General features: G+C 38.0%; 1 protein-coding gene across 1 annotated transcript; it reads left to right on the top strand.

Moving 5' to 3' along the window:
- Positions 1-16,188: 16,188 nt before the first annotated feature.
- Positions 16,189-20,954, top strand: LOC111885131 (wall-associated receptor kinase-like 2). The gene is made up of 3 exons (XM_023881413.3): positions 16,189-17,011; positions 17,123-17,296; positions 19,593-20,954. Exons 1-3 carry the CDS (start codon positions 16,189-16,191, stop codon positions 20,789-20,791), a joined length of 2,196 nt encoding a protein of 731 aa, XP_023737181.1. The 3' UTR covers positions 20,792-20,954.
- Positions 20,955-26,030: the final 5,076 nt, after the last annotated feature.

The raw sequence follows: 26,030 nt of genomic DNA, 5'->3' as shown, positions 1-26,030 counted from the left end.
CTTTACATATTTTTGATCTTAGGATGTGATGTTATGAACTGATTATGTGATAAATGTTGGATTAGTGTCTAAGTCCATAACTATTTTGGTATGTACTTGAGCCAATTATGAGCATGGTCTTTTTGGGATGCCTTCACCATAGCAATATGTAGGATGAATTAAAGAGAGAGGTTTAAATACGACTTATTAATATATTATGATAATAATATATTAAAGGAGAAATCATATTGTTTAATTAATATTAGTCAAGAATTAATTGATAATTAATTTTGTGGTTAAAAGAGATTAATTAAATTTAGGGGACTGGACTGCATTTATTGGCTAATTGAGTTATTGGGCTAAGGAATGCTAAAGAAATAAGGGGTGAACGAAATTAAGATGGGAGCCCATCATATTTTCGTCCATGGCCTTATCCAGAAGGTTCCATGGGCTGCTTAGAGTTTAAGTTGTCCATTAGGGTTTTGACTGAAACCCTAGCAGCCCACACAAGTATATAAAGGACTCGTTAGGCCCCAAAAACGTGGATAACTGATTCTCTAGGGTTTCTAGTCTTTTTTGGGCAGCCTCCTTTCTTCTCCTCTTCATCCAAGTTGTATATGGTGTTTGTGACTCCATTAGAGGTGCAGCACTTGAGGCACTAAGCTTTTGAAGCCAATCCAAGCAAGGAATTGATTGTTATTGCTATATAACAATCAAAGGTAATTCTCTAAACCCTAATTCAGTTTAAAATATGTTAGATCTAAGTTTATTAGTCTTGGATTCAAAGCATGTACAATAGAGAAACCTAGATCCAAGCATTAGGGTTTGTATGAGCACATAGGATTGTTTCTTATGCAAAAAACCCATCAGTGGTATCAGAGCCTTGATTGGTTTCAGTTGTATGTGATGCTTAACTGTTTTTTTTGCTAAAAATCAAGTTTTTGGCCTCTGCCCGACTCAACTCGGCGAGACAGTATCTGGACTCAGCGAGTTGGCCCTACTCGGCGAGTCTAGGTCTGACTCGGTGAGTTTTTGCGCGAGACAGAGGGTATTTTGGGATTTAGCTATTGTTTTGACTTGGATGCTTAAATTGTTTTATGAAGTTAAAATCCGAATTTTATCTTAATTAAATGATTATCCTTGCCAAAACAATAGATAATTTCAAATCTTTTAAATATTGGTTGTTTATGTGATAAATATGGATTATTTAAAGTTATTTGGTAATTATCTAATGACTAAAATAAGATTAGGTCAAATATAGATAATTATGAAATTAATTGTTTAATTTGAATTATTTGTTATTTGATCCCTAATGTTTTGAAATGTTAAATTCTAAAACCCTAGTAATTTGAAAAGTTCAAATCACACCCTTATGGTTTTATTAATTAATTAAAGTGTATAATTAAAAGTGATTTAACAAACCCATAATGTTTTGGTTTACATGTAATTAAATTAAAAGCATAATTTACTAAATTAAACCACCTAGTATTTTAAAAGTGTAAAATACACCCTATACTATATATAATATTAAAAGTCTATTATTATATATGTATGAGTAAACAGTCGGTCTTACCGTTAGTAGGCCTCATTCATGAAGCTGGTCTATAAGGGGTGTTTAAGGAAATTGTCTATAAAATGGCGATTGAATGGGTATCTACTCTTACCTTCAAATATTCTGCAACTAGATTACAGCATCCCTTTTCTAGGTTGTAGAATATTGTGTTGGATCCTAGCCTTAATAACTCATTTGGGTGTTTTATTAAGGACTCAATCAACTTAAATTGAATTTTCTCCCGTTTTGTAGATGTCTGAATCTTACAATGGTCTTCCCAAATCCTTTGGAACAAGCTTTCCAAATGAAGATGATGTTCCGAGATACGATCAAGGAAATGAGAGTCATGCTTCACTTCCTCCATCCCCTCCAATTGTTCTCCCTGACCCACAAGTTCAAAGACTTGAAAAGTTCAAGATCACTCAATCCCTTTTGGAAAGTAAACACGAAGATGGAAAACTTGTGTGTGCACACGTCTTAGAGATGAAGTCACACATTGATAAGTTAAGCATGTTGGGTGTTGAGATTTCAAGCGAGTTGGTTGTTGACTGGGTTCTTCAGTCACTTCCTAAATAATATAGTGAGTTCATTAGAGAGTACTATATGATGGATCACGACGTGACCCTCATTAATCTCACCTATTTGCTTATAGCTACTGAATCAGCAATGATTTGGGGTGCTGGTCAGGCAAATTTGCCTGGTGAATCAAACTCCCAAACTTCAATGGACACTCGCAACATTGGAAGTCCAAAAAGAACTAAGTCTGTGATTTTCCGATGTGTTGTGCCAAAGGAGTCCATTTGCTTTTATTGCCAAGAGAAGGGGCATTAGAGACGAAGCTGCCCTAACTACCTGAGAGATCTAAGAAATGGGAGAGTCAAGACGTATGGCTCTACTTCAGGTAAAATCCATTATCTAACTCTTTTGAGTTCCTATTCTAGATTCTTAATACATGATGTGATAAGATTACATTTTGATGTTTTGTAGGATCGAAAAAAAGAGAGGAAGCTTGAGGGAAGAAGTGAGCTGAATCTAATCATGAAGAAATGGATTTTGATTGCATTACTTGAAGAATGGATTCTTGAGCTACTACTTGGAGTTAGAATAGATTGTTAAGAAATATGTAATAACATAGTTTTTCAATTGAATTGCATTGTAAGGACAAATTTTTTCCGCAATAAAATAAATTTTGATTTTATCTTATTTATTTATCCTTGCGATGGCATGTATGAGAAAATTGATGTTTGAATGTTTCTACTATTAGCAAAATGGATTTGATTCTTAATTATGTTATTTGTGGAAATGACAGAAGTTTACCAAATAGGGAGAGTTTCTCATCGCCCAAAGTTTCAATTGCACAGAAACTTGGAATCATGCGATGTGTATTATATGATGAATGAAAAACTTTCACATTTGGTAAACTTAGACTAATCTTTGACAAAGTGTAAATTAAAGGACTAGGAGATCAAGTACACTTGGTTGTGCGTTGATCAAGTCCACCACAAGAGTGACAAAGATATTCGTCATGATTTACTAAAGTTTAGTAAATATGATTATACTTATAAGATTAAGTGTAATTCTAACTTGATTGAAAGAGTTTCAATGAATAGTAGAACGAATAAAGAAGAATCAAGTAGGCAGAAAGATAAAAGTTTCTCTATTCTAAGAAGAAGGGAGAGTACCTTTTATTGTGTTTTATCATAAGTCTTAATGATTGAGAACCATGTCTCAGTTGATCCTCTAAATGAGTCTTAGTTCAATTGCGTGTCTAAGAAGAGGAATCGAGAATTGCAGAAATGGTTAAATCAAGAAGTCAATCATACTTCGTTCCAATATCAAGTCTTAGAGTCAAGATTGTGACATTGAGTGAAAAGTCTTAAGTAGGTTTATAACACTCATCAAATGTGGAATTTGGAAAAGTTTTCTTATTCTTGCACATTTGAAATTGGTAAGTTGTGCTGTCTTGGATAAGACAAAGACCAACTATGACCAATTATGTGAAGTGTTTTGTCTTGATAAGAACTACACTAACTCTTGAATATTTTCATTGTCAATAAATGTTTCTTCACAAGAGAATCTTATATGTCAAGGAGTCAGTGGGAGTCTTAATGGTCTTGAAAGGTTTCAAGAACAAATCAAGAATAAACCTTATAGATCATCACTAGCTCACGACTTGAGGTTTACAACCTATCGTGCTGACATTATTTTGTTTAGGTGCCATTCCAATTGAGTTAATTGTGTATGTGAGTTCTATGAGTTCTCATTTGAATGCATACTAGAGCCTTAGTCGATGGAAAGTACATTGATATGTAAGGACAAGTTACTAAACTACTTGGAAGACATGGTGGGCACTCGTGTTACCATAAGGCAAGAAATCAAGTTCAGTCCATATGAGTTTTGATTTGTCGCAAGCTTTGGTTTAGGCAAATTCACATGGATAGGAACTCATACACCATAAGATCTAAGTGTCATAAGATTCCCTCCTTCATGAAAATGACTGTGAAGAAATGCTTTCACTAAGAGAGATCTTAAGAAGATAGCAATTGTGAAAATTGTATTCTCAAATTCGATTATGGTTACGGCATCCCTTTCCATAGTTCGAATTGTGATATTTGGCAAATTAGTTTGAACATTTGGAACTTAGTAACATAAGTTCTAAATTGTTTAAGCACACATATGCGCTATCTGAGGCAAAGGTGTATAAGTTTAAGAAGCTTAGATAAAGGCTTATCGAAGCATCTGGTATTAGAAATATGAATTTCATAAATTCGATAGGCATTGTTTTTTGGAAGTTCATTTGTTTTCTAAATACATGTCAAAGCTAGTGGGAGCATAAGTGTTATGCTTATACGATAATCATGATAGTGGGAGCATAAGTGTTATGCTTGTATGATTATTATGGTGAGTATTGCAAGTTAGCAATATTAATTATAGAAAAACAAAGATTCAATTTGCAAAGTTGCATGGGTTGAAAAATTGTTTTGATATAATTAAGGGAGAGAATATTAAACTTTGTTTCAAAATCTAAAGCTTGATTGAGAAATTTTGATATTTTTAGTCAAAGGATACATTGTGTGTTCTCAAATTTCGATTATGATTACAGCATCCCTCTTCATAGTTCGAATTGTGAGAACATGACACATAAAATATTATGGCAAAAGATTGGTAAAGTATCATATCTTTATGTAAGACATTATGCATCGTGTCCCATACGCTTCGAGTATAGGATCGGTTGCAAATGCTATAATATGTTACCATTCTAAAATTTTCCAAATGTCTAGCGCATTAAGAGGGAAAAAGGACTAGAATTTGTTTTGACTAAAATAATTAAACAACTATCAAAGGACGATCCAAAGTTCGCTGAGGATTGGTCGCTTGTGAGTAGTTGGAAGTATGGTATTGGATGAACCATATCGACATTATTATGAATAGATAAGACTCTATTAAGAATGAGTTGTCATATGGCAAATGTAGAAATGTTTCCATATTGGGAGTTGGATATTGAGAGTCTATGCCTAGATTAGAAACTTTTATGCAGGAAGGATGTTCAAATGAATGTACTTTGAATGTGAGACTTCACGTCTATGAAATTGTCTTGTAACAATTTCCGATAGAGTACTTCATGATTTCATTAGCTAAGTCTTGGTGAATTTTGTGCTAATGACTTTACGAAAGGATCGTTGCATAAGATGTTAGATTTTAGCATATTCTAATAGTAGCAAAGAACCTTGCGTTCTTACACTAATGGTAAGGATTGGGAATTGTGAAATGAGCATCATTGAAAAGGTTATTCAATTGATCTATTTTACAAAGTAAGGACCATAGGAAACATAGTGTGCATGCTTTATGCATGGGATATCTATTGTTGTAATTCAAGTAATGAGTTGATTATCCGAAACATTAAATGATAAATAATGAGTAATCAATATGGTGGATAAATAGAATTGTTTTATTTACTCTCACAAGTTTGGGGCCATATAGGATTAAGTATTATTGTTATGTTTCAATTTGCATGTTTTGACTTCCAGAATAACTAGGTTATTCAAACATCCACAGTCGATCATACGTTGGAAGACTGTAATGAAGAGTCTGTAGATTGTCTGAAAAGTTTAGACATAGCACAAGTTTGCTGCAGAGTTCATAAGTGCTTTGATAAGACTAGAGTATTGGACTAAACCCACGCTCACTTAGATCACTTCATGGTTATATTATGAGTGATTAGTGAGACGATAATATTGTATATTCTTGAAACCGAGACGTGTGAGTTGCTATTTGTTGGCCGGTTGCGCATTGATAATAAGTAAACGCACCGGTAACTTGGTGTTATAAAAAATTATTGTTGTGTGTGATTCGATCAGTAAATACAATCAAGCATATGAGTCAAACTTTATCCATTCCTTTTATGCAAAGTGGGATAAAAGCGATATTTATGGGCCTCTCGATGATTTAGTGATGACACCTAAGCGCTTGGCCAAGCCGGGACTAAGTTGATGTGTTCAATTGTAGTCTGTTATCGGTCGTCATAAATCAGAAGTCAGGAAAGAGTATGGAGAGAATGATTGAAATTCATGTCTTTTGTCTATACGATATCTTGAGAATGGAGGAATATATAATCCCTTATCTAGAGGACACGCTATCTGATAAGATCAGAGTTGACAGGGGCTTTTGAAAGCTACGATTGCTGATCAGGTTTAGAAGTCATACGGAAAATAGTTATTAGACTTATCCAAGTGGGAGACTGTTGGATTAGTGTCTAAGTCCATAACTATTTTGGTATGTACTTGAGCCGATTATGAGCATGGTCTTTTTGGGTTGCCTTCACCATAGCAATATGTAGGATGAATTAAGGAGAGAGAGGTTTAAATACGACTTATTAATATATTATGATAATAATATATTAAATGAGAAATCATATTTTTTTAATTAATATTAGTCAAGAATTAATTGGTAATTAATTTTGTGGCTAAAAGAGATTAATTAAATTTAGGGGACTGGACTGCATTTATTGGATAATTGAGTTATTGGGCTAAGGAATGCTAAAGGAATAAAGAGTGAACGAAATTAAGATGGGAGCCCATCATATTTTCGTCCATGGCCTTATCCAGAAGGTTCCATGGGCTGCTTAGAGTTTAAGTTGTCCATTAGGGTTTTGACTGAAACCCTAGCAGCCCACACAAGTATATAAAGGACCCGTTAGGCCCCAAAAACGCGGACAACTGATTCTCTAGGGTCTCTAGTCATTTTTGGGCAGCCTTCTTTCTTCTCCTCTTCATCCAAATTGTATATGGTGTTTGTGACTCCATTAGAGGTGCAACACTTGAGGCACTAAGCTTTTGAAGCCAATCCAAGCAAGGAATTGATTGTTATTGCTATATAACAATCAAAGGTAATTCTCTAAACCCTAATTCAGTTTAAAATATGTTAGATCTAAGTTTATTAGTCTTGGATTCAAAGCATGTACAATAGAGAAACCTAGATCCAACCATTAGGGTTTGTATGAGCACATAGGATTGTTTCTTATGCAAAAAACCCATCAGTGGTATCAGAGCCTTGATTGGTTTTAGTTGTATGTGATGCTTAACTGTTTTGTTTGCTAAAAATCAAGGTTTTGGCCTCTGCCCGACTCAACTCGGCGAGTCAGTATCTGGACTCGGCGAGTTGGCCCTACTCGGCGAGTCCAGGTCTGACTCAGCGAGTTATGTGATAAAGTGATGTTTTTATAAAAATTATGAATGAAAATGTGCTTTTAACAATGTGAAAAATTATTTGAAAAATTGGGTGTTACAAGTTGGTATCAGAGCCGTGGTTTGAAGGATTCGGGTGCACCTTCGGGCGTATCTAAACTCAAACTGAGGATTTGAGAGATTTGAGAGATAAAATTCACAAAATTTTCTCAAGAGAAAAAGGTTTTTGAAAGAGCTGAGCAGAGCAGTGTGTACGATCAGCCAGCGCCCGAACGGTGATTTCCCAAAATACCCCTACATTATGATTTATGCGATATGTTATGATATGATATGCATGCTAGAGTAGGCTAGGTATTCTTATTAGGGCTAGAGTGGCCTGAATTGTGATGCCTTAGCATAGGGATTTTGCTGCTAGGAGATGCTTGAGAGTGAATAGATGGCAGCGGGGAGCTTATGAGAGATCTGCTAGAGGGTAGATTGTGTATAGAGAGAGTAGAGTACATGGGACTTGGGATCCTGGGAGGAGGACTTGGGATGAATACTGATGCAGTGTGGACGGTAGTATTGGGACCGTACAACTGAAGACACCGGAGCAGTTCGCAGCCCAAGTAAGATAGGGTTGAGTTATCGAGTGCGAGTATGCTCGAGCGTATCTCTAATATTTTTATGTTGTATTTCAGACACCTCATGGTTGGGACACACCACAGACTAGAGACCAGCGGGGTGAGTTATGAGGAGCTCCGCCAGATGATCCATGAGGAGGTGGTTGCGGCTATCTGTGCAGAGATTCCAGAGATGTTCGGGTCTATTAAGACCACACTGAATGAGACTTTCGATGAGAGATACGCAGCAGTTACTGAGGTTGCAGCCGCTGCAGCTACCGCAGTTGTTGCTGCTGCCAGACCTTAGGGTGGTGATTCGTTGTTGTTCCGGGAGTTCAGCAACACGAAGCCACCAGAGTTTGATGGGACACAGGATCCGATTGCTGCGATGAGATGGGTTTCTGATATTGTGGGATGTTTCTATACGTGTTCATGTCCAGAGCATTTGATAGTCCGGTTCGTGCTGAACCAGATTCTCTTGGGAGCGAAGGACTAGTGGAAGTTTGTGATGGCGCACTTTTCGTCTGCTGAGCTTGCCGCGGTTACCTGGGAGAGGTTCACCGCTATGTTTCGTGATGAGTATGTTCCCCCTGTGGAGAGGGAGCGCGTGGCCCAGGAGTTTTTGACCCTCAATCAGGGTACTGAGTCTGTTACTGTGATCACCAGGATGTTCCATGAGAGGGCGATGTTCTGCCCTGAGCACGTGTCTACTGAGCAGGCACGTATGAGTCGGTATTTGAGTATTCTGAGGAGGGACATACAAGAGTTCGTGGTGAATTCGTCGTACTGAACAATTGTCGAGCTTCAGGCAAATGATCGGAAGAGGGAGATAGAGCTGGAGATGCAGGTTAGAGAGGAGGCAGAGTCTCAGTGGAGGGATTAGCTACCGGCTCAGTCCCAGCCGACAGTCAAGCGGGCCAAGCCCGCCGATTCGAGATCAGGGAACCAGAAGGGCTGTACTTGTGGCAAGTGCGGCAAGGGTCACGAGGGAGTGTGTAGAGCAAGGTCTTGCTACAAGTGTGGCAAGGAGGGGCACATGGCCGAGGATTTCCCCAAGGGATTTGCATTCTGTTTTCACTGCAACCAGACCAGACACCGGAAGGCCGAGTGTCCGCAGTTGAGGGGGTCAACACATGGAGCATCACAGGGATCTGCCCCTACTGCCGTTCAAGCTACAGAGAGTCGGTCGGTGAAGGTTGAGGCGCCGAAGGTTCGCGGGAGAGCCTTCCAGTTGACAGCGGAGGAGGTCTGCGCTGCACCCGATGTTGTGGCTGGTATGTATTCTTCCATCTATTTATTTTGAGTTGTGGTGTTATGCTTATATTATGATATGCGTAGGTACATTTCTTGTGTGTTCTGTACCTGCTTTGGTGTTATTTGACTCGGGTGCGAGTCGGTCTTTTGTGTCGTTAACCTTTAGTCAGCACATCAGTATCCGTCGGGAGGCGTTGAGTCGACCTTTGCGAGTTTCCATAGCTGATGACAGAGCAGTGTATGCCACGGATGTGATTCGTGGATGTGTACTCGAGATCTTCGGCGTGGAGTTTCTGATCGATTTGGTCCTGATTGCTATGGGCGATGTCTGTGTCATTGTGGGCATGGACTGGTTGAGCAGATTTGGAGTGGTTATCGACTGCGAACAACAGTTGGTGACCATACGAGACCCTAGTGGGGGACTTCTTACAGTTTATGGCGAGGGTACCCGTTCTGGGTCAGCATTTTGTTCAGCCGCAAGAGCGAGGCAGAGTCTACAGCAGGGCTGTAGTGGGTTCATGGCTTATGTGGTGGATACGAGAGTAGGTACGGAGAGACCGAGGTCGGTCGATGAGGTCCCGATAGTGCATGAGTTCCCGAATGTTTTCCCCGAGGGGTTGTCGGGGGTGCCTCCCGAGAGGCAGGTGGAGTTCTGTATCGATTTGGTTCCGGGGGCACCGCCTATCTCCTTGCACCTCCAGAGATGCAGGAGTTATCTTCGAAGCTTTAGGAGCTGCTGGGGAAGGGGTTTATACGACCGAGTAGCTCACCGTTGGGAGCGCCGATCCTTTTTGTCAAGAAAAAGGATGGTTCACACCGGATGTGCATTGATTATTGGGAGTTGAACAAGCTGACGGTCAAGAACCGTTACCCCTTACCGAGGATCGAAGATTTGTTGGATCAGTTGCAGGGAGCGTCCTGGTTCTCCAAGATTGATTTGCGGTCTGGATATCATCAGATGAGGGTGTGTGATGAGGATATCCAGAAGACAGCATTCAGGACTCGTTATGGGCATTACGAGTTCGTGGTGATGCCTTTCGGGCTCACCAATGCATCGGTGGCATTCATGGATCTCATGAACAGGGTGTGCAGGCCAATGCTGGATCGTTCTGTAATCATGTTCATTGATGATATATTGGTGTATTCGAGGTCTAGAGAGCAGGATGAGGAGCATTTGAGGGAGATCCTCGGTGTTTTGAGATCGGAGAGGCTTTACGCCAAATTCTCTAAGTGTGATTTCTGGTTATGAGGGGTTCATTTTCTAGGACATCTTGTCAACCAGAGCGGGATATTGGTCGATCCGGCCAAGATTGAGGCGGTGATGAGTTGGGAGGTACCGAGATCCCCCTTAGAGATTAGGAGTTTTCTAGGGTTGGCCGGCTATTATCGAAGTTTTATCAAGGATTTCTCCAAGATTGTGTTTCCTCTCACCAGGTTGACCCAGAAGGGCGTAGCATTTAGTTGGGGCCCAGAGCAACAGGCCTCATTCGAGACACTTCGCCAGAGATTGTGCGAAGCCCCAGTATTAGCCCTTCCAGAGGGAATGGAGGACTTTGTGGTATATTGTGACACGTCGATATTGGGATTGGGTGCGGTGCTGATGCAGAGAGAGCATGTGATAGCATACGCATCGAGGCAGTTGAAGCCTCATGAGACGATGTATCCTACCCATGATCTGGAGTTGGGGGCCGTGGTGTTCGCCCTCAAGATCTGGCGTCACTATCTATATGGGGTTCGGTGTACCATATATACGGACCACAAGAGCTTGAAGTACCTGATGGATCAGCCCAACCTGAACATGCACCAGAGGAGATGGTTGGATGTGGTAAAGGATTATCAGTGTGAGATCCTGTACCACCCGGGCAACGCTAACGTGGTAGCCAATGCCTTGAGTCGTAGGGCAGAGAGTACCCCATTGCGAGATGTTTGTCTGTGGTTGACAGTGATGACCTCGGTGTGGGACACCATTCGGGAGGCCCATGTAGAGGCCATGCGACCGGAAAACCGCAAGCGAGAGCGGGTGATCGGACAGATATTTGAGTTCATTGCTGATAGTTGGAGGCTTATGACCTTCCAGGGCCAGATTTGGGTGCCATTTGAGGGTGGGGCACATGCCATTTTGATAGAGGAGGCACACAGGTCGAGGTTTTTGATCCATCCCGGGGCCACTAAGATGTATTTGGACCTGAAAAGAGACTATTGGTGGCCATGTATGAAGAGGGATGTGGCGTGGTTTGTAGAGAGGTGCTTGACCTGTCGCACGGTTAAGGCCAAGCATCAGTGTCCACATGGCAAGTTGCAGCCACTTGAGGCTCCCCAGTGGAAGTGGGAACAGATTTCCATGGATTTCATCACCAAATTGTCGAGGATTGCGAGAGGTGTCGATGCAATTTGGGTGATCTTTGACCAATTGACAAAGAGCGCTCATTTTCTTGCTATCAGTGAGAGATTTTCTGCAGAGAGGCTGGCAGAGGTGTAGGTGAGAGAGGTGGTATCGCGGCATGGCGTGCCGATCTCGATTATGTCAGATCGAGATGTGTGTTTCACTTCCAGGTTTTGGAAGAAGTTCCATGAGGAGTTGGGTACTAGGCTGCATTTCAGTACCGCTTACCACCTGCAGGCGGACGAACAGAGTGAGTGGACGATTCAGACGCCCGAGGACATGCTTCGGGCATGTGTGTTGGACTTTGGAGGGAGTTGGGACATGTATCTACCTTTTACTGAGTTTTCTTATAACAATTGCCACCATTTGAGTATCGGTATGCCTCCTTTGGAGTTATTGTATGGACGGAGGTGTCGGACTCCTATATGTTGGGGAGAGGTCGGGCAATGAGTGTTGGGTAGCATTGAGCTAGTACTTCAGACGACAGAGCAGATACAGCAGGTCAGACAGAGATTGTTGACAGCTCAGAGTCGCTAGAAGAGTTCCGCAGATAGGCGATGATCCGAGCTCGAGTTTCAGATCGGAGATTTTGTACTTCTGAAGTGTCACCTTGGAAAGGAGTAATCCGATTCAGGAAAAGAGGAAAGTTGGGGCCCCAGTACATTGGGTCGTTCAGGGTGATCGCGAGGGTAGGCAGGGTAGCATATCGACTGGAGCTACCTGCAGAGTTGAGCCATATTCATGATACCTTCCATGTGTCTCAGCTGAGGAAGTATATAGCTGACGAGTCGGTGGTAGTGCCGTTAGAGGATATCCAGGTGGACTCAGGGATGAATTATGTCGAGAGACCGATCGCGATCTTGGACTGGAAGGTTAAGGTTCTGAGGAACAAGGAGGTGTCTCTGTTTCAGGTCTAGTGGCAGCATCGGAAGGGGTCCAAGCTGACTTGGGAGACAGAGTCAGAGATGTGGGAGTAGCATCCAGAGTTTTTTTTTCGGCATGAGACAACGAGGGTGAAGTCTGGTTCTAGTGGGGGAGAATTGTAACATCCCAAAATCCTGGTAAAGCTATTAAATCCTTCCATTTTATCAAGTTGTCAAAATTGGTCTCTTGAAAGAGTTCTTGTAGCAAATAAGTATGTTGGGCGTACTGGGGAATATGCAGCGCATACTCATGTGCTTAATTTGGACACGGACTCGCCAGGGTTATGCTGGGCGTACCCAGGGTTACGCTGGGCATAATGGGTCCAGACACAAACCCTAATATTTGACTTGTGCACTATATAATGGATACTAATGCTCATTTCTCAGCCTCCGTATCAGTGAGTGAAATCCTAAGAGAGCCTTCCATCGTCCTTAGCTTGAGAGTGAGTGTTTTGGAGCTAAAACTGCTTTGGTGCGTTAGTGAAGAATAAGGAGAGGAGCTTGTGGAGGCTAGAACTTGAAGTGCAAGTTTGGATACGAGATCTACAGAGGGAGGAGCTGCATCTAGAGGTATAAAGTTCAAAACTTTCCTCTTCATTTTGGTTTGATGTTGCATGGGCCATTTCTAGAGTTAAAAGTCCCAAAGGTGGAGACTTTATGAGTGTAATGTGGTATTTGTGTTATAGATCCATAAATTTTCCATCTTGGTCGTTGATATGAAGTCATGCTTGAGTATTGATCCTTCTAGAGTTAGGAAATGGAATATTATGGGTGTTAGTGACTTGTCCAGCCATGCAAAGGCTTAAATTCACCAACTTTATGGATTAAGAGGGTTATAAATGGTCAGATCTAGAAGTTGGACGTGGGTCTTAACTGATTAAGACCCCAAAAAGCTTAGAGTCTGAAACTGGGAGTTACGCGGGGCGTAATCCCAGTACGCGTGGCGTAAGGGGTCGCACACCTCGTTTTCTGTGAAGACACCAGGTACGCCCAGCGTACATGTTTGGTACGCGCAGCATAACCCGGAGAGTTGACTATTGTTGAATTTTAGGGTTTGGCCAATTTTAGGGTCTTAGGGCCATGAGAGGGGTAAAATGGTCTTTTACCCTTCTGAGAATACTAAGAGAGGGAATAGTCTAGCCTTGAGGAATGTATTGATTTAGAGTGTCTATTTCATATGATTAGGCGGAGGCTAGATCAGGTTTTACAGAGTTCGAGATTTACCGAGTTACCTGAGGTGATTCTTCTCACTATACCTTACCTAGAGTGGTAATTAGAGTTATGTGATAGAGTATTTGTATGTTTTTGCATGATGAGATTTCTATGTGTTTTATGTTATGCATGTTACAGAGTTTACAGAGTTTGGACCATAAGGCCCACATAGTTAGGACCAGAGGGCCCACCAGAGTTACGGGACCGGAAGGTCCCACTGAGACACATTGACTAGAGGGTTAAACAGAGTTATAGCCTCGAGTGGCAAATATGTGTTGCGTGTGGTAATTTGGGGAACTCACTAAGCATTTATGCTTACCGTGTTGTGTTATGTGTTTCAGGTACCAGTGAGGATCGCGGGAAGGCTCTGGCTTGATCAATACACACTCGATGGGCTTTACATATTTTTGATCTTGGGATGTGATGTTATGAATTGATTATGTGATACAGTGATGTTTTTATAACAATTATGAATGAAAATGTTTTTTTAACAATGTGAAAAATTATTTGAAAAATTGGGTGCTACATACATGCAGGTATGCGCAGCGTACTCGCCATTCAGCCTGTATGCTTAGCATACAAAGGAGTACACCACACGTACTCATCAGACATGGGCTTGGTGTGTTTTGGGCTTCAGTTTGGGCCATGCTTTGGACTTTGGGTCTTTAGGCCTCAGTGGGCCATCATAAGTCAGATAATTTGGGCCAAGAATATGTTTGGGCTTAAGGTAAGGCCCATTAGAGGGTTTGGGCTCAATTAAGCAAATTGGGCCATTAGTGGGCCACTCGTGGGCTTGTGAAGCCTACATAGTGTTGGGCCTTTTTGTATTATGGTTTTGGGCAATAGATATTGACCAAGTTGGACTAGGGGGTAAAATGGTCATTTTACCCTAAGGAGGATTATTGATTTGGACTAATTGTTATTTTGGAAATGATAGCTCAAAAGTCGAGAGATCAGCAGTTTGGATACCTGCCAGCTAGCAGCCATAGGTTTATCGATGGAACTCTGCATTTAGCCTAGCGAGGTGAGTCCTCTTCCAATACGAACGGGTCTAAGGCCACAATCCTGGCCCATTTAGATGTTAGAAGTTCCAGACTACGGTCCGATGTCGGGCGGTCCCAAGAAGAGTATATGTATACTTGATGTCTTTGTGATTCATGCATGTTATATGTTATGTGTTCCGAGCCTAGGCCCGATGTTGAGGTAAGCCCGATATATGTTAGTTATATGTTATATGTTATGTGTTCCAGGGCAAGCCCGATGTATGTTAGTTATATGTTATGTGTTATGTGTTCCGGGGTAAGCCCGATGTATATTAGTTATATGTTATGTGTTGTGTGTTCTGGGGCAAGCCCGATGCCAGGGTAAGCCCGATGTATGTTAGTTATATGTTATGTGTTATGTGTTCCGGGGCAAGCCCTATGTCGGGGTAAGCCCGATATATGTTAGTTATATATTATGTGTTATGTGTTCCGGGGCAAGCCCAATGTCGAGGTAAGCCCGATGTATGTTAGTTATATGTTATGTGTTATGTGTTCCGGGGCAAGCCCGATGCCGGGGTATGCTCGATTTATGTTATATGCTTATGTTATATGTTTATGATATATGTTATGTTGTGTATATGTTGCGGTAAGCCCGATGCCAGGGTGAGCCCCATGCCCGATGCAGTCGGATCCCGGGGTGAGCCCGATGCCGGACAGGAGTCTGATGTCGGGTAAGCCGATGTTGGGTTCGTCCCGATGAAGCTGGGCAGAGTCCCAAAATTATGTTTATGTTATATGTTTATGTTATATGCATTGTTGATATGTTTATATGTGTATCGGATTACGGTCCGATGTCGGGCGGGGCCCGATGCAGTGGGCTAGGCCCAAGTTATGTGATTAAGCGTATGGTATGTGGTAGTTTGGGGAGACTCACTAAGCTTCGTGCTTACAGTTTTCAGTTTTGGTTTCACGTACTTCAGTTTCAAAAGAGGAGTTCAGGAAGATTGCAGTGCACACACCGTTTGTTTAGTCTGAGATGTTTTACTCTGATAATTTAATATGAAACTCTGATAGTAATGTTTTGGAACAATGTGACTCATGTTTTGATGGAATGATTTGATAACTTATGGTTTATATATTTAAGTTAAAAATAAAATTTTCTGTAGCAAAACAAATTGTTTTCGAGTAGCGAGATCTCTCTGATACCCCACCGACGCGATAAAGAGATTTTGAGATTTGGTTTTATAGTAGGGAAACTAAAATCACTAATACTGAAAAAAAAAAGTTTATATATCAATGCTTGTCATTAACATTCTTATATACAAAAAAAAATTAAAAAAAAAAAATTAAAATTGTTTTTTATATAGGTCGTAGACGTGTGTTTTTATGGAGTCAATTAATTGGACCAACTATGCAAAAGAAATTGAATTATAATTAGGACTAATCATGCCAAACAACCACGCACATGGACCATTCATTTATGTAATTTACGATGCATTATATATAGATAGCTCCATGCATGCCACCATTTATTCATAGATACCTCCTCACAGTTTTTGTATTAATCGTCGTTTCTCAGTCATTCAAATTAAAAGCATCCATTTAATCTCACGAAAATGAAGTTATTCCAAGCTTACCACTTACTCATCTTCCTTTTATTAAAAACAACATCAGCAAGAGATCCAAAATATACCAAGCCAGGTTGCCAAGTTATGTGCGGGGATGTGAGAATCCCCTACCCTTTTGGGATTGGGGTAAATTGTTCTGTGTCTGAATGGTACAATGTTGATTGCAACCGGTCAACGCCATATCTACCTGCAGTCAACAACGTGCAGGTATTAAAAGTAGACTTAGAATACCAAACCGTTAAAGTTAATGTCTCAATGATTTTTGACTGCCACAATCGTGTCCGTACTAGCAGTCAAATCTTGGGCATTGAACTTGGTGAAAGCAACCCGTTTCTTTTTTCCAGAATACACAACCAATTTGTTGTAGAAGGTTGTGGTAATGCGGTCATCATGGACCATGGTATTACAGTCGCCGGTTGTTCAACAACTTGTAGCAACGAGGGTACTGTTGGCGAGAAAGACACGTGTCTTGGCATCACTTGTTGCCAAACAAGACTTCCATATTATCTTAAGACTTACAGCATGGATCTCACCCGCTTGGAAAGGCAGGGTGGGGATGGAGCTTGTGGGTCTGCCTTCTTGGTGGATAACGATTCCTATGATGAGGTAAGGTTGTCTGGGGACAGCACTTTCATCCCCATATCACTAATGTGGATTCTGTCAGAGCGTGAGTCCAGTCAAATAAAGTGTTGTAATTCAGGGATTAAAATTAAAGTTGATACGGGTAATGGTACTTCAACCACCTCATCGAAATGCATCTTTCCTATATACGTTTATGAAGGAAATCCGTATCTATCTGATGGATGCGATGGTATGTAATTTTCGTATTTGAATTAAATTTTTTGTTTTGCTTGTTTTTCTAGCTGGCATACTTGTGTACATGTGCACATTTTTTAACAACGAACTTTGTCTTATATGGCAGTGCCTCCACAGGCGACAGAAGAATGTGCAGAGTGTATAAATACTGGAGGTTTGTGTGAATACCATAAGGTATATGATGATTATGACAGGATCAGCGAATATGCGTTCTCTTGTTCTCCCAATGGTCATCCCACACTTTCTAGACCTCGTCGTTTATCCTTGGGTGCTATTCTAGGTAATGCTTTTTCTCATAGATATACAAATTATATTCCGGAGGAACCGTTGAAATTGGTTTTAGTATTACTATATACACTGTTCATATACTTTAAACAATCTATAAAACGGATATTTTTTCCAACCATGAGCTAGATACCGATTTCTCAACTATTACATTGGTTTTAGGATCTCTAAAACTGACATTTTTCCAAGACAAAATTACAAAAATGGTCCCTATGGTTTATCAAAAGTCATAAAGTTCATTTCTATTAATTTTTTTTTTATGCAAATGGTCCTTGTGATTTGCAAAACTGACCCTTTTTATAACCGTTAGGAATTACAGAGACCATTTTTGAAGTTTGTTTGGAAAAAGAAAATTACATGCCCTTAATATGGCAAAAGGCCTTAACCATTTCAGGTGGAAGCTCAATTGGTTATAACTTTCTAAAACTAACTTATATAATAACAAAAACGTTAATACATAAATAATAAATAAATTATTAATAACATTTTTTTACAAAAAAAATTTTAAATAAAGCAAAATTTATTTTAGTTGTATTATAAAAATAATAGTTTTTTACAAATAATTAGTATGTATTTTTTTATGTATTTATTTAACATAAAATATATTTTTTTATATCTTTAAGAAATACGTTTTCATATAAAAAACATGTTTTCGTAAAATATTTTTTTATATCTTTGAAATAATAATAATTAATACTACACACGACATAAAAAAATATATATAAATTCTTTTGGGTCACTTGTTCTAAAATATGTATTTCACCTTATTTAAAATACATATTTCATCTTATTTAAAATACGTATTTCATCTTTTTTAAATAAATATAACCGAAAAATGGTTTTCAGAAAACTGACTGGACCAATCGGTTTTCTAAAAACTGTTTTTCGGTTATATGTATTTAAAAAAACTTATTCGGATATATATCTTATTTAAAATACGTATTTAATCTTAATCGTAAGTTCTAAATCGTATGGTTAAAATGAAGATGAAAAGAAATAGTTATATAGCTTTTTGAAATAACGATAATTAATAGTATATTTGACATAAAAAAACCGTACAAATTATTTAGATACATAACAAAATCGTTGTTAAGATGTTTTTAATACATATAACCGAAAAAACGGTTTTAAAACTAGCGACCCAAAATAATTTATATATTTTTTATGTCATGATTAGTGTTAATTATTATTATTTCAAAAACATAAAAAAAAAATATTTTACGAAAACATATTTTTTATACGAAAACATATTTTTAAAGATATAAAAAAAAATACTTTACGTTAAATAAATACTAAAAATACATAAAAAATTGTTTGTAAAAAAAACTATTTTTTTATAATAGACTAAAATAAATTTTCTTTTAATTAAAAAAATTTATGTAAGAAAATGTTTTTAACAATTTATTTATTATTTATGTATTAACCTTTTTGTTATTATATAAGTTAATTTTAGAAAGTTATAACCATGTGAGCTTCCATCTCAAATGGTTAAGGTCCCTTGTGATATTAAGGGGTTGAGGTCACAATTTGAAGCTTTCCCCCCTTCTTTAGTGAATTAATTTTCTTTTTCCAAACAAATTTCAAAAATGGTCCCTATGGTTTATCAAATGTTAGGAATTTAGTCCCTTTATATTTAAAAAGACAAAAATACCCTTACGTATCCAGTCCCTAACGGTTATATACTAACAGTGTTAGTAAAAAGGAACAACTTTGTAAGTTTTGCAAACCATAAGTACCATTTGTATTAAAAAAAATTAGTAGGAACTAACTTTATGACCTTTGGTAAATTATAGGAACCATTTTTGTAATTTTGTCTTTTTCCAAATATGATAATCTCTTATAGGGAGTATTTATTTTATTTTTTTCAAAATAGCATCGGCAAAATGAGCTCTAAACCAAAGTATATATTTTACATTTTTAATGCATTTACACTATTTATTCATGTTAAAAGTTGCCCGATTTAAAGAAAAACGATCTCCAACTCTTTTTTATGTATAGATTTTCCATTTCCAAATGTAAAAAGTTAGCCTTCATTTTCCGGAATTAAGAAATATTGTAATTTTATCAAAATAATGAATTAAGAGATTTGAAGGATCGATACCCTAGATGGATTTTTTTATTCTCTGATTCCATTTTATGTAAGCTTTAAGGGATCACATCATTACTTTCTTATTGTAGTTGAAGACTTTTTAATCACGTAGACCAATAAACGAGTATATGGAGTAGTTATTTCCTTATGCAACCAAGAAATGTTATTAAATGTGAGTCATCTCGTGGTGCCTTTCATTCAGGTCCTAGCATAAGCATCGGTGTAGCTTTTCTTCTGGCGATCAGCTATGCCTCGTACAAGGTGATCAACGAAGCAATAGCCAGGAGACGCAGAATGAGATATTTTAAAAGGAATGGGGGCCAACTACTAGAACAACAAGAAAAATCCGACCCATCCTCAGTTGGCAAAACTATGCTTTTCTCTTTACGTGAATTAGAGAAAGCCACTGACTGCTTCAGTGAGAAGAGAATTCTTGGTGTGGGAGGCCAAGGTACAGTTTACAAAGGGATGCTACTTGATGGAAGAACCGTAGCTGTTAAGAAATCAGAAAGAGTTGTTGAAAGCCAACAAGAAAAATTAATCAATAATCAATTTATCAATGAGGTGGTGATTTTATCCCAAGTCATTCATCCGAATGTGGTCAAGCTATTGGGATGCTGCCTGGAGACCAAGGTTCCTTTACTTGTTTCGGAATTCGTTTCAAACGGAACCTTATACGACCGCATTCACAAAGAAGCCAATGAATTTCCACTTTCATTGAAAATGAGAATACAAATCGCTACTGAAGTTGCAAGAGCACTTGCGCACTTGCATTCTGGATCAGGAACGTCCATCCCGATATACCACAGAGACGTTAAAACCAGCAATATACTTTTAGATGATAATAACATCGCCAAAATATCCGACTTTGGAACCTCAAGGAATATATCACCGGATGAGACTCATTTGACTACTATGGTCATTGGTACCGTTGGCTACCTTGACCCTGAGTACTTGCAAACCGAGCACTTTAATGAAAAGTGTGATGTATACAGCTTCGGAGTTGTTTTGGTTGAACTTTTAACCGGGGAAAAACCAATATTCCAAACTACATCGGGTCAAAAAACGCAGTTGGCTGCGCACTTCATTTCAGCTATGGAAGAAGGATGTGTGATCTCGATTTTTGATAAAATGGTCATTAACGAGGGTACTACGGATGAATTATTGGCACTAGCTAACCTTGCTATGCGATGCTTGTGTATAAAGGGGAAAGATAGGCCCACGATGATGGAAGTTGAACACGAATTAGAATCCATAAGGACATCACATGTTCCATCTAGGGTTGAAGCTAATATAGACCACGTGATGGGCAAGGGCAAGCAGGTATTAACGATGCCAACTACTGCTGAATCATCATCAACACCATTCAAGAGTTTTAATGAACCCAGTACTAGTCAATGATCGATACCAAAAGATTTATCGTTAGTCATATTTAATCCTTTATTTTATCGTATCCTATGAACACAATCTCGGGTATAACAAAAATTTTATTCTGATAATTGTGTAACGGATTCAATATCGTGATATACGTAAAGATAATCACTCATAATAACAGGAGATTATTAAGGTCGGACTGTGAATGCATAGTATGAGTTACCAGGATATATAGTACCCTTGAAATATATTTTAAATGGACGGAAAATAGATTATTATTTAAGGGAAAATCCAAACTCAATTAATTTTAAAATGCAAAATAAAAGAAAAATCCAAAATTACTTTTTTAATTATTATTTTCGAAACTTTAATTACCTAAAAAATAATAAAATAAAACTACTATTTTTTTTTTAAAAATACGTGAAATATTTTAATACAATAGTATATTGTATATATTTTAATGTGATTTTTAAAATGTTAGAATATTTTCCTACATTTATCAGATATGTGCAATATTCTAATATTAGCTAGAATATGTAAAAAAAATGTATTAATTTTTTTTTTGGTATTTTTTTTTGGAAATATAAATTCCGAAAATAATATTTGAAAAAAAAAATCGAAAATTTTCAATTATTTTTCATTTTAAAATGTTTTTTTTAATCTACCAAATGAGTGGCACGGATAACATCTCACGGTCTCACAAAATTAGGTCGTCTCACATAAACCTAATCCTATATATATATATATATATATATATATATATATATATATATATATATATATATATATATATATATATATATATATATATATATATACACACACACACACAAAACGCATGACAACATTTGTGCAAATCGCATTTCTTACGTCAAATAAATTGTGTGAAGCCTGGGAGCACTATATATTGCTTTGGGAAATTGATACTGTAGCACGACGACGTTTGCGCCTTTTTCCGGATTGGTCACTTATGTTAATTTTTTGTGCAATAGGACACTAAAGTCACGTTTAACCTGTTAAATTGGTCATTTTGCTCAATTTTCACAGGTTACCCGGTCAAAATGCCTACATGGCAGGAATATTCTGATTAATTACATAAATTCAAAAACCAAAAAGAAAAAAATTGAAAAAAAATGAATAAAAATAGAAAACAAATCACAGTTTTCTTCGTTCCTTCATTCACCAACGAGTTCACATACCTAAACACCGTAAACAACAATTGGTCACCCAAAACCACCACAAACGGCGCCAATATCACCCTAAACTATGTCACCTATGTCGTCGAAAACCCTAATTTGGAGTTGGTTCATAATGAATTTACGATTGGAAAGTGAAGGATATGGATTTACCCATCATAAGCCGAAGACGGTATGGATTTAGTTTTGTGTTCTTTGTTTCTACTTTTCTTGATGTTAGAATCGATTTCTGCAATCGATCGATTACAATCAGTTCTTGTTATAATCGATCGATCTTGAGGAGCCACCAAATCAATTTGTGTTCTTTGTTTCTTACTTTTCTTGATGTAAGAATCGATTTGTGTAATTGAACGATTACAATCATTTTTTGTTATAATCAATCTTGAGGAGCCACCAAATGAGTTCTTGTTAACATCACGATGGTGGATTCCTTCCCATCATCAATGATGGTAGATTCCTTCCGTCATCAAGATCTCGACATCCATATCTGATTTCAGTTTCATGCTGGCGGATTCCTTCCCATTGTCAACAACTCGGATGTGACATCCCCAAAATCTCGGCCAGAAAAAACCGATTTCATTAATGCTTTTTAAAATAATTTCAGAGTAAATCCTTTTGATTTAAAAGTGTTGTGGAATTTGTTCCCAAAACAAACATGATAAAATAATATATATCAAAGCATTTCATCAAGAGATGCATTTTCATTATATAATCAAAACTCGTGATGTCATGTTCCGATACAAACCATAAAGCATAAACGATAACATTACAAGTCATTCAACAAATATATACATATATATAGACTTGTAAACAAAACAACTCGATGATTCATCCATCTTACGCCCTTGCGCCACTTCCTGTAATATAAATAAAACTGAGTGGGTCAGGCTTGGGAGCCTGGTGAGCATATAGGGTTTTCAACCCACAATAAATTAATTATATTTAATTTCACCAACCAATCACTATCCCGATTACCCATTCCCGTTATCCTCACTTTACGTCCCTAAAACAACATCTATCTCAAGGGACCTAATCTAGGATTTTCATCGGGACGGACATTACTGCTAAGGGGTTTCCTCAACAATAGATATCCTAAAGGCAACCATGAGGGGGATAGAGTACACCGGTGAACACATCGTTCACAACACCTACAGGTTATGAACCTGCTAGCGTTCCACATGACTGTCTAGAAAGAGTCTGTGGTCGTTATCCATACTCCGCTGAATAACTAGATCAACAACAACAACAGCATCGAGGCCTCTCATCTGTTTATTACACACCAACTATCTACCCATGTTCTACCCAACATATTAGTAGATAAAAATATATATTTTTATACATAGTTTAAAACCTGTATAGCATGTTCAATCAATATATATATTCCACATAACAGATGAGGCACACCCACATAACACGTATTTCATAGAAAATAAATTAGATCTATGAGATAGAAGAGAATGAATATACATTCACACATATAACAACAAAATTATACACATAACACGTATTTCGTATAAAATACTTCATATTTATGCGTTAGAAGAAAGTAACTACACACTCACACGTATAAACCACAATATACTTAATACACTCAAACCATACTTGTATTATTGTCGTGTTTATGAAAGGTAGTATACACTCACTTGATCAGAAGATGATCGGACAGCACTACGACTTGCAGAAGTAGTAATCCTCAGCAGATCTGGAAGATCTCTACAAAAATTGAACTTCTCACGGGCAGAGCTTCGGCTCGGGAATCTTACTTCTCGGGATCTTCGGGATCTCGGGACTTGCTTCGGGGTACTTCTGGCATGCAAATCGATGCAAAACGGGAGAGAGAAGAGAGAAAAATAGCAAAGGGGTCGGCTGCCCTCGCATCCTATTTATAGGAGGCTGGAGCCTCGGAGTACGCGGGGCGTACTGCCTTAGAATCGTCATTGCTTACGTATCCGAAGAACTCGAGTGCGAGGCGTGTCGTGCTTCGCTGTACGCGGGGCGTACGTTGGTACGCTGGGCGTACTTCGGATGAGTCCAATGACTCCTCTTCGGATAATGTCGGATTTAATAATTAAATTTAAATACAAATTATTTAATAAACTTCGGAAATTCATATCTTCTTCATACGAACTCCGTTTTCGACGTTCTTTATATCCCCGCGTAGGTGAGACTACGCTCTACAACTTTGGTTTTGACTTCGTCGGCTAATTTTGAATTTATTTTTATAATTTATTTTTAATAGTCCGGGACAGAAAAACTTCGTTATAAATTCATAACTTCTTCGTTTGACGTCCGTTCTCGCCTAACTTTTCATCGTTTCGATACCAACAACGAGACCTTCGATCGTCGTTTAGATTTCTTCGGCTAAAAACCGCTCGATCTCAAATCGAGTATTTCAGGCTGCATACCGCTAAGTCGAAACTTCAGAAAATCGTAACTTCCTCATACGAAGTCAGATTTGGGCGTTCTTTATATATTTGGAAACCTCGTTTCAACTACTACAACATTATCCAAAGACATCAATTTTATTTTACACTTCAATTTTGACGCTTATTTTTATTCTTAATTAATCAAACCACATAATTAAGCAATTAAGCACAAAACGCATAATACTCAAATAATACACTCTTATTATTTCAAAACGGGTTACAAAGGTTAACCTAGACTATTATATCAACATTAATGACAGGCCCAGAAACACAGGCGTTACATCGGAGTCCAAATTTGATTTCAGTTTCACGGTGGTGGTCTTCATCGGCGATCGATCTGGGTGGTGGATGATGGTGATAACTAATCTCCTTCATTAGCATCGATTTTAGATCTGGGTTTCTTTGAGAAAGGGATTTTGATTACACTGTGCAGAAAAGGATTTATTGGCAAGATCTTGAAGGTAATCGATCTGCATTATTTTTCTTGAAGGGTCATTGTTTTGTGTCTCCGAATTTGGTGGTAGACGGCGGTGGTGGACTGTAGTGGTAGTGGTGATTAATTTTTTTTAAACTTGTTATTTTGAGTTGCAGATAGCAAATAGGAGATTTCATTAGACATTTTTTTTTATTTATAGGTTCACCATGTTTAAACTCAGACAAAGGGTAATGTTTCCTAAAAAATTGTTACTTAAAAGATCAAGATTCTGGAGCTCTAGAAGCCGGAGTTGCTCTGGAGAGATTTCGTCGGTTGACCGGTTTCCATGAAAGCTCATGTATTTCAAGGTGTTAAGGTTAGATAAATCGGGAATGGAGCCTGAAAGGGTGTTGTTTGCTAAATTCAAGATTTTGGGGGACTGAAGTTGTCCGATTTTAGAAGTAATTTGTTTCCATTAAATGACATGGCTACCTAATAAATATAAATTAATTATTAAATGTCACATTAGCTTTATGACCTGGTAACCAGTTAATTTTGACAAAAATGACTTAATTGACAGGTCATATACGTGTTTAGTGGTCTAATGTGCAAGAAAATTACTTTAGTGACCAGATCGAACAAATGACGAAACTTTAATTTGCTACAGTGTCATTTTCCTTGTTGCTTTTGTTTTCTTGTATAAATTTCTAAAAATAGGTGTACTCTAAAACAAAAATTTTGATATAAAAATCCATCTGATTAGTGCATTTCTTCTTTTTCTTCTTCTTGCGACTCTTATGGTGAAACGTAACCTGTTATGTGTATATATATATATATATATATATATATATATATATATATATATATATATATATATATATATATATATATGTGACCATAGACGATTACATGTCCGAATTGTTTGGAACTCGAAATGAAACCGGTACTAACAATTCTAAAGATATAGTATCTGAAACCAATTATCACAGTCCAGTATACTTTGGAACCAGAACCAGAACCGCCAAAACCAGTTCTGGTATCTAGCACCCGATTTCACCCTTTTTGATCTATTTATTTATTAAAAATCAACCTTTACAAACCATAATTATAAATCAAATAAGCTATATAATTATAAATCACATAAGCTATATATGTTGGAAAATTTAGGCATTTAGTACTGTAGTGTTGTATTATAGGAACTACTGGTGTACTAACTACCTTAAACCGGA

The sequence above is a fragment of the Lactuca sativa genome, chromosome 2 (genome assembly GCF_002870075.4).
Source record: "Lactuca sativa cultivar Salinas chromosome 2, Lsat_Salinas_v11, whole genome shotgun sequence".
Lineage (NCBI taxonomy): Eukaryota > Viridiplantae > Streptophyta > Magnoliopsida > Asterales > Asteraceae > Lactuca > Lactuca sativa.
Note: the sequence above shows the minus strand (reverse complement) of the source record. Positions and strands in the feature narration are given on the sequence as shown.